Source organism: Psittacula echo (assembly GCF_963264785.1).
Source record: "Psittacula echo genome assembly, chromosome: 17".
NCBI lineage: Eukaryota > Metazoa > Chordata > Aves > Psittaciformes > Psittacidae > Psittacula > Psittacula echo.
Window position 1 is genome coordinate 7,248,318 of NC_137753.1, and position 12,835 is coordinate 7,261,152.

At 49.8% G+C, this 12,835-nt stretch overlaps 1 protein-coding gene across 8 annotated transcripts; it reads right to left on the reverse strand.

Moving 5' to 3' along the window:
* Positions 1 to 2,412: 2,412 nt before the first annotated feature.
* Positions 2,413 to 11,987, reverse strand: PPIH (peptidylprolyl isomerase H). 8 transcript variants are annotated; one of them, XM_080631316.1, is made up of 11 exons: positions 11,897 to 11,972; positions 11,596 to 11,660; positions 11,223 to 11,446; positions 10,658 to 11,132; positions 10,129 to 10,173; positions 9,690 to 9,732; positions 7,601 to 7,693; positions 6,245 to 6,332; positions 5,491 to 5,531; positions 4,173 to 4,262; positions 2,413 to 2,611 (listed from the first exon to the last, which is right to left on the reverse strand). In XM_080631316.1, exons 4-10 carry the CDS (start codon positions 10,750 to 10,752, stop codon positions 4,194 to 4,196), a joined length of 474 nt encoding a protein of 157 aa, XP_080487442.1. In that variant the 5' UTR covers positions 10,753 to 11,132; positions 11,223 to 11,446; positions 11,596 to 11,660; positions 11,897 to 11,972; the 3' UTR covers positions 2,413 to 2,611; positions 4,173 to 4,193. The 8 variants fall into 8 exon arrangements, with proteins under 8 accessions (XP_080487442.1, XP_080487443.1, XP_080487438.1 ...); XM_080631317.1 differs by having other exon boundaries at positions 11,223 to 11,423; positions 11,897 to 11,961; XM_080631312.1 differs by lacking the exon at positions 11,223 to 11,446 and having other exon boundaries at positions 10,658 to 10,681; positions 11,897 to 11,987.
* Between the last annotated feature and the right edge of the window lie 848 nt (positions 11,988 to 12,835).

A 12,835-nucleotide genomic window follows, 5' to 3' on the forward strand; every position in this document is an offset into this window, starting at 1 on the left:
AGGGGTTGGAGCTGGAGGAGCTTTAAGGTTCCTTTCAATCCAGACCAGTCTGGGATTCTGCGGTAAGAGGGAAAGGTCACCAGAAACCACCCACGGTCTCTGGGAGCTCACCCATCACTTCACCACCTTTGCAACCAATGGGTATCCCCTTGAGATCAGTCCTTCCAGTATCACCTCCACATCAAATGCCCATTTTCCCATCCCACAGTGAAGAACAGATGCCAGTTCCCCAAACTACACCATGACTGGGCAAGGGGCTCGGATGGGACCAAGATCAACCGACCACAACAACCAGCATGGACATCTCATCAAGCCATCTTGGTAACTTCTCAATGAGATCTCCAACTAAGCTAATGGAGTGAAGAGCCTTAAAACACAATCCCACAAGGGGTCTGCATCAGGATTATTGCCTTGATAAAGAAACTGGAATGATATCAAAACTGAATGATGCTCAGGAAATCAACTGAAAAGTAACTCTTATAACGGGTCTGTCCATGTGAAAGAATCCAGAGGAGAAACCTTCACATCTCAAATCCATCATCTGCTCTACAGCAGGAGATTCCATGATGTGCTACGTACAACGTAACTGAAGGGGACTTCATCATGGGGGAGTTCAACCCAGAAATGTGGTCTTTGAGGAAACGTTCACCCAGCAGCTAAGGAACAGCAAGGTCCATCAGCTGGGAAGCTGGAACTCTGCACATCAGGCGTCAAAGAGAAACACTCACAAGATATAATTAGCTCTTGGAACAGCTTTCAAAGAGGTTGTAATGGATTTGCTGCTGCTAATTACTTTGGGGAAGCTCTGTGACCCTGCTATGCTGACAAATACTGCAGGCTGAGAAAGTGCTGCTGAGCCTGGGCCCAGAAACAAGCCGGTTTCCCTGGTGAAGAAGCCCAGTGAATCTGGGTACCCGCAGCCAGACCCACAAACCTCAGCCCTGCAGCTGCAGCACAGCCCTCCTAAGCTGCCCAGAGCCAAGCTCCTGCCTCAGCCCTGCAGGGAAGAGCCATCAGGACCTGTCTCCTGAGCAGGATCAGCAGCTGAGTTTCCCTCTTTTTGGTCACCTCTGCCTCAGAGCTGTCATCTGGCTCCAGGTTTCTCTTCCCTATTAGGAATCTTCTACCCTCAGCTCACAGGAGAGAGCCCTCTGCAGTCTTTTGGGGGCTGAGAGGAAATGGATGGTGTGCTTCGTGTTTCTGTCATCACTTGACATTCTGCAGGTGCAAGAGGGTGAGATGCCTCAGGGTGGGAGAAGCGAGCACGAGTCCCCAGCGGATAGATGACACTGGTTTCTGGGAGAAGTCGTGTTTCCCACCAACCTGCTGCCTCAGCCACTCTCATTGTAACCACACAGGATAAGGAGCCCCAATTTATACTCCTACAGCACAGTCACCCTCTGCTTCCCAGCCCCAAACCCTGCTCCAACACCCTTGTAGCACGCAGGTAAATTCCTGTAACATCCATAGCACAGAACAGCCCCACGGCCCAGTGCTGCTGTGTGCCACGGAGGTTCTACAAACACCTGTTCACAACATAACTCACCTCAGAGCCCAGCAAACTCAGGTCATCACAGAATCCCAGACTGGTCTGGATTGGAAGGGACCTTAAAGCTCCTCCAGCTCCAACCCCTGCCACGGGCAGGGACCCCTTCCACTGGAGCAGCTTGCTCCAAGCCCCTGTGTCCAACCTGGCCTTGAACACTGCCAGGGATGGGGCAGCCACAGCTTCTCTGGGCACCCTGGGCCAGCGCCTCAGCACCCTCACAGGGAAGAGCTTCTGCCTAAGAGCTCATCTCAGTCTCCCCTCTGGCAGGTTCAAGCCATTCCCCTTGGCCTGTCCCTACAGGCCCTCGTCCCAAGCCCCTCTCTAGGTTTCCTGCAGCCCCTTTAGGCACTGGAGCTGCTCTAAGGTCTCCCCTTCAGGAGCCTTCTCTTCTCCAGGCTGCCCCAGCCCAGCTCTCTCAGCCTGGCTCCAGAGCAGAGCTGCTCCAGCCCTCGCAGCATCTCCATGGCCTCCTCTGGCCTCGCTCCAGCAGCTCCATGTCCCTCTTGTGCTGTTGCCCCAGAGCTGGACACAGGATGCAGAGGGGGTCTGCGCCACACCAATTTCTTGTGCTTCAGTAAGGCTGCACGTCGAGAGGTTCTGGTGATTCCCAAGGTGCCAAGATCCTCTGCCAGGCAGCCTTATTTACCTGCTGAGTAAAGGAGCTGGTGTAGCTCAGCACTGCCATGCTCTGCCACACTGCTTTCACCCCTTCTTGCCTATTTGCAATGCTCCTCAACAGCACACGCACTAAATGTTCCCTGCTGAACCAGCCTGGGAATGGTGCTCATTGCTGAAGATGCTATAGCCCTCCTCTCCTGAAGAAGAACCTGCTCCCAAGCATGTTCACTGATGTGCACTGCACACGTATTTAACAAAACTCTTTATTTACACTTCAAAATGTAGAAAACAAAATAGATGCCAATTACTAAATCATTTCAGGAGAATGTCAAGGGTCAAGAGCTTGGACCTGGGCTGCAGGGAGGACTGGGGCAGTGCGGAACTGGCTGGAGTTGGAACTGCACGGAGCCAGCATAGGCCTAACCACCAGTGATGGATGGAACACTGAAACAAAGCAGAAACAGATCCGAAATGCTGGACAGTCCTTCCCAACTCATCCTACAACAGGAAGACTGGGCAGTGACACTGGCTCATGCTACAGCAGTTTTCAAGCGAGGGCTACTTGCTCATGTCAACCCTGAGCTAGAGAACTCAGGAGAAGTCCTGTATTTCCATACCAGGCAGCCGCACCTACATATGAACTTGAAATCTGGCTGGTTTGAAAAGATCTTGACAAGTAACTTATTTAGTTGTCTTGACATTAGGCAAGGCAAATGCCCTTCTTGTCCACAGGAAGCTGAGAGGCAGTAAGCTGCAGAAAGGCAGTTCCTTCCCAGTTCCATGACTGGGAAGTAAGCAAGGTGCCACCAGCCTCATACCTAGAAATTAAAGCTTCCAGTCTCAAGTTGGATGTTGGCCACAGATCACGTACTCCAAAATGAAGTCATCAACAAGCCTGAGCCTGAGGAGAAGCCTAAAGGGGACCTGACCCACATGCACGGGTCTGCCCACCTGCAGAAAGCCTATTAACAAGGTTGTCCCCATCTTCAAAAGCCTATAAATGCCACCAGAAGTACCAGGGAAATGAGGGAATGATTACATCCCCTGCTGTCACTTCATCAAACAGGAGGAGCTCCCAGGAGCCTGAAGTGCTGCACATCTGAAAGACTATTATGGAAGCGCAGATGTGTCTTCATGGGCAATTCCAGATGTCTCTGGAAATCATGTAAAGGAAGGTCAAAATCTGTGGGATTTGCTGTTGTCAGTGCTTGCCTGTGGGAATTGGAAAAATCAGCAACCAAAAGGCTAATCCAGCAGATTTTTGACAAGCTGCAGCCTGACACATTGAAAGGTAGACAGATTTGTTCAAATGCTCATGGTTTTGATGGTAAAGTGGGCGGACACATGGAAACAGAACATTGTACATTAGCTCTGTCTGGAGCCTATTGGTTTAACCAGAATAAAGCCATAGTAAATGCTGGAAACATCTCCCTCCAGATGAGCACGTGGCATTTTTTCGAGTGAAGGTTCTATCTAACATGGTAATTCCTTGATTCTTCAGTGGTGGCAGCTCTGTGGCTGTACTGAGCAAGGAGAATTAAATCCTTTCTCCTCTCCTCTTCTTGACCTCTGCCTGCCCCACATACAGACGCTCTGCTCTCCGTAACAATCAGTTCACCAACGTGCAGGTCAAAGTGAAGCCCTCACCCCTTAAGACTCCCTGGGTAACAACAGCAGATTCCTGCTGCAGTTCCCTTTCATCCACTGGTTTCTAAAGTGGAGGCTTCAAGGTAGCTTAACCCCATTCCACAGCCCCACCTTCCCCATGACTGCAGCTGCAAAATCCCATCCCTCCAGCACTGCCTTTGGTGTCTGCGTAGCTCAGAGGGAAGCCAGTTCAAGGAGTTGAGCTGGCAAATAACTAAGCAGTTAGAGAAGCACTTTCTGGTGTTTCACTGAGCTGAGTCAGCTCTCACCAATGAATGTGAAAACAAGTTAAGAGGAAAGGAAGGAGCAGGGCAGCCCAGAGCGCAACTGCACTGGGTGCCTGTGAAGACAGACTTACCACATTTCTGTTTCATTGCTTTTACATTTCCCCACACTGAGAGATCACAACTGGCAGCTTGGGTTTGTTATTGGGACCTGTAGGCACGTTCTGGGGACAAAGAAAGATATAACCTTAAAAATTCTGAAAGCTCAAAGCCAGTGAGCACCAGGTACTTGAAAATTGGGTGAGAGATGTCTGTACAACGTCAGGAACAGGAAACCTGGGACACAGCTCTGCGAGACGTGGAAGCACTGTTATGCATTTTGGCATCAGCCATAAGCTGATGTGCAGAGGTTTGGGATACAGAGCAGAGCCTGATCCTTTGAATGGGAGGGAAGGAACAGAGCAAAACCAGGGGAGCTCCTCCTATGACACAGCCAGCATCATGTCACTTGAGACCACTCTGGCTTAAGTCTTTACAGTTACTACAGTTGCAATGAGCAAAGGAAAACTGTATTGTATAGAAAGTCAACCTACACATGAGCCAGTCACAAGCAGCCCCCCTGCACCCCTCATTCTGCTGGACACTGCTCCTTCATGAGTCTCCTTTCCTTCACCTTGCCCCTCACTACAGCAATGCACAAAGCAGACACACCACCAGTGCTCCTGGTGAAGAGGACTAGCAACACGTGCATTATATCATGCTGTACAGCTCCTTGCATGTGACCTTTTCTCAGCACCCAGCAGCTCTGTGTTTGCCCTGCTTTTTAGATTTAGATTCGAGGCCCTTGAGCACCTTATCCCAGGCCTGTGCCATGAAGCTGGTGTCAGAACTCTCTGCTGTTTGTTAAATCTACTCATCCGGCTGCCATGACACCCAGTCACGACATCGGGAGCAACCTCCAGCCCTGAGCATCTTCATCCTCAGGCTCCTGAAAGCCCATCAGAAGAGGAGTTGAATTTCTCCTATTAAAAATGCTGATCACAGACCAGCAGAACTGATGATTTAGCACCCAATGAATAATCCCAGGCAATGGCACAGAAGTGATCTGCTTTACACTCTTGTCTGAGCTGCTGATGGAACAGCTTTTTAATTCAGCTTCCCGAACAAATGCAAAGCATTGCAAATAAAGCCACCAGAACACAATCCCTGCTCACAGACCAACCAGCAACCATGAGAGCAGAGCCTTTCTAAAGCCAATCTCTATGACAGCCTTTGCCTCTACAGATTTCCTGCTATTCTAGAATGATGACAATCAATAATACCAGTTATCAGCACTGGTATTCCCTGATATCCTGTAAACAGGCAGTGGGAGAGAACAGAACAACCCTTGTTAATCCTTTACGTGACTTTCCAACATGGACATTCACAGAGAAATAGATGACTTCAACTTACCTCAATTTTTCTCATGACCAACAGCCCATCAACAATTTTACCTAGAATGAGAAAATTCATCCACTTCAATAAGGCCATTTTTCACCCTTGCTCCCCCCATCCCATCACAGGTACATGTGGTTTTGTGCTCCCAAAGGAAAGCCTTGTGCAGCGTATTGGGCACTTCAGGGTTTGTTACCCATCTCTAAACTGACAAAGGGAACAATCCCTCTTAAAACATCTCCCACATTGAGAACATGGCACCCATGGCAGGGGTGGCACATGTAGCTAAGCAGGTTCTGAGACCTACTGCCACCAGCTGTGCTAAAACACACCATGAACTCCCTTTATCACCACCACCCTGGTAATGATGCAAAAGCATCAATGAACAGTATCAGTGTTACTTAAGAATTGGAGGATGTAGTAAGTAGAACTTCAGCTTAAAGGCTGATCTTGAGATCCCACAGCTCATGTGGCAGTACATGAACAGTCAGCAGTTGGGGTTTCATGGAACTACTATCTAAAAACTGCTGAAAGCTCAGTCCTCTCTGGCAGTGGAGAGGGAAGGCATCCCTTCACTCATCTGTCTGCACTGGCACAAGGATTTATGTAGTAACGTGACACACCAGTCAAGGAACTGATCTGGATTAAAGCTAAACTGGGAAAAAACCCATTTCATTTCCTCAGTGACCCCTCTCAGCACCGGCACAGACACCTCCACCAGCACAGACAAGGGGGAAGGACACACAGCCCCTGGCTCATGGTGGGTACTCACCAAACACAACGTGTTTCCCATCCAACCAGTCACATTTGGAGCATGTAATGAAAAACTGGCAGCCATTGGTACTGGGACCACTGTTTGCCTGGGGGTGAGAATGGCAAAACACAAAAAGGACACAATTTAAGACTTCCCAAAACTGAAGGCAGACATCTCACATAGAGAAAAGCTGTTGCTCTACGCCTAGCTTATTTTTAGCTTATGGCTACACAAACCAAGGGAAGCAAGATAGACACCTGCAGGAGGGTACCCTGTGCTGGGACATGGCACACCATCAAGTCTGGTCATGCCAGTGACCAGACCAACCTTTTATTGTCATTCCACAAAGGCACGTTCAGCACAAGACTGTGCTGAAATCTGGGCTCTCCTGGAAACAGGCTGAACTCTTTGGTGATCAGTACTTACGGGGTGCAGTATTGTCCTGGAGAAAACTGAAAGCCAGGAACCAGGGCAGATATTAAAGCCTGCTCCTGTGCTGACAGGTAAGCCAGGCAAGTTTTGCAGCTGCAGGACTGCACAGCATATGGTCACACTGGACTTTTCCTTATTGTTAGCCAGCTTTGGAAGGACCCAGCTGGGATGCACCATGGTTTGGCTCAGCAGAATGACTCCAGCGCCATGCCACTTGAACACCAAGCTGGTGACACCAGTGAGGATCCCTCCTCCCACACCACAGTACACTGGTGGCTGAGCTGTGTCGTGACACCTCTTTTTAGGCCATGTTTTGAACTGGATGAATAGCTAATCCAAATGGTGAATGCCCAAAGCAAGTGGTTTTAAGGGCAGGGCAGCTGGAAGAGCTGGAAAAGAAGCCACTGTGGACAGGAACACTGAAGCCCTGGCTCCACTTGCTTTCTATCCCAGAAGTCAGGGTATTGCTCCTACCAGACAATATGCAATGGTTGCAGTTTTTCCTACAATGCTGAACAGGAAGCATATGTTATAAAAGATACCATGGTAACACTGCTGCAGCTTTGAACCTTCCAGATCTCTTTGTTTCATCCTTGCTGAGGTCAGTGCTTGATACCAGCATCAGGGAAGAAGAAAACACCACCACCTGCCACCGTCTGAAAACTGTAAGAATCAAGCTATGCCACAGGCTGATCAAACAAAGCCTGGCCCAGCACTCCAACAGGTAACAAAGAAAGGATGCTGCAGGATCAGAACTTCTGTGTTACTCAACACATTAACCCATGAATAGCCTTCTGACTAGTAGTTACAAAGCAGATCTTTCAGACCTTTCATCCAATGGTGGTGATTTCTGTTGTTAGACAAATAACTTTATACACTTAGGAAGAGAGCACAAGGTACCAAAAGCTTTCTAGTCTTATAAAGCCATTATTTCATACTCACCATAGAGAGCAGCCCAGGAGCAGAATGTTTCAGCTTGAAGTTTTCATCTGCGAAGGGACCCCTGTATATACTAGCTACGCCAGTGCCATCTCCCTGCACAAAAGAGGTGCCCGGTCAGCCACAGCCTTTGTTCTGTAGCAACTGCTACAGAACAATTCAATTTAAACATTACATTTAAAATCCCCAAGCAAAAGAACAGGGTTAAACTCAGCCCAAAACAGGAGCTGTCCTGCCAGTTACACACACCAGCTGTGAACACATCCCATGTTTCATTTCTGAAGAGGAACAGCAACTCCTTTCTGACTGCACAGAACATCATTTGCCATCCATATGTCAGCAGAAACCCACAGTGATGGTAAGGATTAAGCCCAAGCCTCCCGGAGTGGGATGGAAGCTTTAGATTGCTCGGTATAGACCCACCTGGACTTGGCATGGAAAAGGAAAGGGAGACAGAAGCATGGACTGGTGTGATAAGGAAAGCAGAAGTGGTCGTGTGGAAGAAGTGAGCTGATGCTGTGCTTACTTATTTCACCTTCTTTTCTGTGACTACTGTGAACAGGGAAGTGATCTCCATGCAGCTAAAAAAAGAGATTTGCTAATGTTTGCTGTACTTTCTACCACGTCCAGACATCCTGTACTTAACTATGAGCCCCAGCACTCACATCCCAAGACACTGCTAAATTAAAGCAGCAAGGCCTACACCAGCTGCAGAATGAAGGCTCTGACTGCTCAGTTTGTAACCTGGCAGAAGCCCCAGCGTGGTTCACGTAAGACCCATAACCTGTGGGACTGCTAGAAGGCCCCTGCCCTTTGGTCCAGTGTTGCAGACACTCCTGTGTGATGCCTTCAATAAAATGGCCATAAAGACGCTGCAGTGAGGAACTCTTCAGGGAAGGGTGCAGAAGCAATGCAAAGAGGTATCTTTGGCACAGTCAGTTTAACTTACTCTCCTAATAGCAATTCCCATTTCTGGGCTGATTTTCCCTTTCTTTGTCACTTCAGCACCATTTCTTGTGCTTTGCTGCAGTCTGTCTCCCTTCACTGTCTTTTTGCTTTACGTGTATGTTCTTTCTTAGGCCAAACTTAACAAGAAAATAAGATGCCAGTAAAATATCATGTGCAGCTCCACATCTTTTGCTCTGCTTGCCCCATCCTTGCTTCTCTTCCTCCTATTCTCTGCAGAACTGTGAGCTCTGAGACAGCAACACATACCCAGTCCGTACCCTATCTTAGTGGTCAACGTGACCATTCTTGCTCCCGAAGTGGCTTTGTAACAAGTGTAATTCATAAATGACAAACACTGGTGCTATCTGTGTTACTTGCTGAGCTTCAGAGGCAGTAATAAAGCCCAGGACATTCGAGCAGCATCACAGTTAGCCAGTACCTGGAAGTCTGGTGCATCTGAGCCACCCATTGTGCAGTCAGTTCTCTCAGTGGCGTTCATACAATCATGTTTTACACATTTTGTATTAAAAAAGCTTTGTCATCCCCTTCCTATCTTGAAAAAAAAAAACAGAAATGGAATCATTTCACTGGGTCCTAGGACAGCAAAGAGACCCTGTGGTCCTCCAGCCTTCCCCATACACACTGCTTACTCCAGAGTCACAGCGTGACCACCAGTCATTTCTACTTGGCCTATAGACCAAAAGTCTCTTCTATTTAGAGACGATTCACTAACAAAAAGACCGTTTTGATTTAATCTCCTGCACCAGATACTTGGTGCTGTAGTTAGGGACTGTCTGCACAAGGCTAAAAGACATTTGTAGGGTTCCTTGCTTGGGACGACAGGAGAAGAGGGAAGGACAATAAGGTAAGAAAAGACCTTTGCAAGTTTGAGAAGCCTCTGGCTGTACTGCCATGCTTTCTTACACAGGAAGTAGTTTGGGAAGGAGAAGGTATGCTCATCCAAGACTCCAGATTTGCTTTTGAGTACATTGCAGCCTGCTGCAGTAGATGGCAGCAATGCTATGAGGAAACCTCCAGTTACTACCGGGTAACTCGAGAGAGCCAACATAACCCACTGATGAGCACAGAACAGTTGTGTGTTAGAGCATGCAGGAAAGGTACAAAGGTAACGCAGGGTACGTACGTTTACAAAGTCCCCTCCTTGAATCATGAAATCCTTTATTACCCTAAGGAAGTAAACCAATACTTAGTTCTCAGTACACAAATGGCTCAAGAAGCTTAGTATTTGGTAAAAAGGAGTTCTGCCTAGCAGCACAATGAAAATTATCAGGGTCTGTGAATGATACAGTCTAAAATCTACAACAAATATTAACTACTGGTCACTATCAGGTAATGTGGGACCTGTTGCTGTTCAACCAGGTGACAGATGCCAGAAAGTTCTCTCTGACCATCGATCCTACTGTGCACATCTAACAGCAACCCAAGCCCCTCAAAGCTACAGAAGAACAATATTAGCCATGACCTACAAATGCCTCCCAGACCAATAAGACTTGAGGCACATCTCAAAGCCACATCTAACTCAAACTGCTATTTTAGTGCCTAAACAAAAACAGATGAATTACCTGTGGAAAGTGCTTCCTTTATAACCTATAGGGACACCATCTTTCCTGCAAGGAAATAAAGAGGAGAATCATTGCAACTTACTGGGTATCCAAACACAAAACCCTCTCAGGAACTGAGAGTCCCAAAGGGCTGCAAATACATTAGCATCTGCCTTGATACACAACCCAGTGCTGCAGCCTGGCTCTGAGCGACTGCTATCAGAGGCAAAGGGAAATCTCGAGTGGGCTGTGCACATTAAATGACCTGGTTCCATAAACTTCCACACCATCATCTTTATGGGATCCCACTGCAATCTGCACAATAAGCAGGTGGGATTTGCCCACAGAGCTTTTTAGAGCAACCTGAGCACAAAGTCATGCCCAAAAGAGGAAGGCTGCCATCGCTGTGACTGACCCAGCCTATCACAGTTCCGTCAGGTTTCATTTTGTACTCATGTACTAAGAAAAACCTCCAAGTGAGCCTTCTTTCTACTCATCCAGCCCTGTTTCTCTACGTAGGCCACCTACAAGGACACTTTAAGCCACTTACCTGAATTCACCTGTACAAAATTGCCTGGAAAACAAGAGAGCAGAGTGTGAGAAACATCTGAACTCTGAAGACAGAGGGATGCATTCAGCAAACATGCACTGACTGTTGTACAGGACATACAGGGACAGGCCAAGGGGAATGGCTTTAACCGGCCAGAGGGGAGATGGAGATGAGCTCTTAGGCAGAAGCTCTTCCCTGTGAGGGTGCTGAGGCGCTGGCCCAGGGTGCCCAGAGAAGCTGTGGCTGCCCCATCCCTGGCAGTGTTCAAGGCCAGGTTGGACACAGGGGCTTGGAGCAAGCTGCTCCAGTGGAAGGGGTCCCTGCCCGTGGCAGGGGTTGGAGCTGGAGGAGCTTTAGGGTCCCTTCAACCCAAACCCCTCTGGGATTCTATGACTCCCCTTAGTGCATGAGGGACATTCCCAGTGAAACAGGAACCAGCAGTAACTTCTCCTCACTTCCTCTTCATGTAAGCTCTCTGTAATTGAGGAGGTCGGATATTTAACACCAGGGTTGTAAGAGACGGTGAATGTGGAGCAGGCACCGTGTCTCACAGCAAACAGGGTACCTCCATCCTTCCCATGGAAGAGGGATGTCCAAGCAGTTCATTCTTCAGTCAGTGGCAAGAGAACCAGCAGGCAAGGAGACCTCTGCCATGACATTGAGGAACTGCCTTTTCTGAATGCACTGAGCATCAGGAGCTCCAGGAAGGAAGCAGAGAGGGCCTGGAGCCCTTCAGCTCCCGGCCAGACAGGCTTCCCTGCGGGATCTGGGTGTTCCACAGTCACTCCTCTGGGTATGAGGTGAGAAGAGAGAGGAGCAAGGCAGGCGCAGGGGTTCGGGGGGGAAACGTGGTCCCTCTGCCACCACAGCCATTCCTGCACCCAAGCCCCTTCCCTGCCCGCTCCGTGCCGAGCCGCAGGAGCACGGCTGCTCCTCACCTGAAGTTCTCTGCAGTTTTGGGTACAACATCAGCGAACAGCTCGATCTTCATGCGGCCAACCTCCTGCGGAGACACGGCCGGCTGAGCGCCTGCATGCCCTCATCGCACCGGCCCCCCACAGCCCTGCCCTGGGACCTCCACTCTTCCACCTCCCAAAGCACCCCCGGCCCTGCTCCCCTGCACCCTTCCAACGCAGCCCTAGGACCCCACAGCTCCTACGCTCCCAATTAACCCCCAGCCGGTAACACACCCCCCCCCCCGGCCGTGCTCCCCCCGCTCCCGGTGCTCCCCGGCCGCACCTGCCCGCCGATGGTGACATCGAAGAACACCACCGGGTTGCCGGGGTTGGACGCCAGCAGCGCCATGGCGGCCGCCTCGACCGGAACCGGATGTGACGAACGAAGCGGCGCCGGAAGCGGCGGGAGGCGCGGGTGGGCTGGGATCTTCGCCCGGCTCGGTGTTTCCTACCCTTATTGTAGGATATGGGATCATGGAATCATAGAACAGTCAGGGTTGGAAAGGACCTTAAGCTCATCCAGTTCCAACCCCCCTGCCGTGGGCAGGGACACCTCACACTAAACCATGGCACCCAAGGCTCTGTCCAGCCCGGCCTTGAACACTGCCAGGGATGGAGCATTCACAACCTCCCTGGGCAACCCATTCCAGTGCCTCACCACCCTCACAGTAAAGAATTTCTTCCTTAGATCCAATCTAAACTTCCCCTGTTTCAGTTTGAACCCGTTACCCCTTGTCCTGTCACTACAGTCCCTGATGAAGAGTCCATCCCCAGCATCCTTGTAGCCCCCTTCAGACACTGGAAGCTGCTCTGAGGTCTCCACGCAGCTTCTCTTCTCCAGGCTGAACAGCCCCAATGTTCTCAGCCTGGCTCCATACAGGAGCTGCTCCAGCCCCTGATCATCCTCGTGGCCTCCTCTGGACTTGTTCCAACAGTTCCATGTCCTTTTTATGCTGAGGACACCAGAACACTACCCACTACTGCAGTGTTGTATCGTTATTGTTGTGGTATTATCATGTTTGACCTTTATGTCAGTGATTAAACTGTCCTCATCTGAAGCCCAGCCCCCTTGATGTGCCTGTCCATGATCCCCAGAGCCCCAGGAGTGGCCCTGGGGGCACCCAGGCCCCGGTTTTGTCCCCCCTGCACCAGCTCCATTGCCCTTCTCCGGCCCCGCTCCAGCCCCTCAATGTCTCTCTTGTAGTGAGGGGCCCAGAGCTGA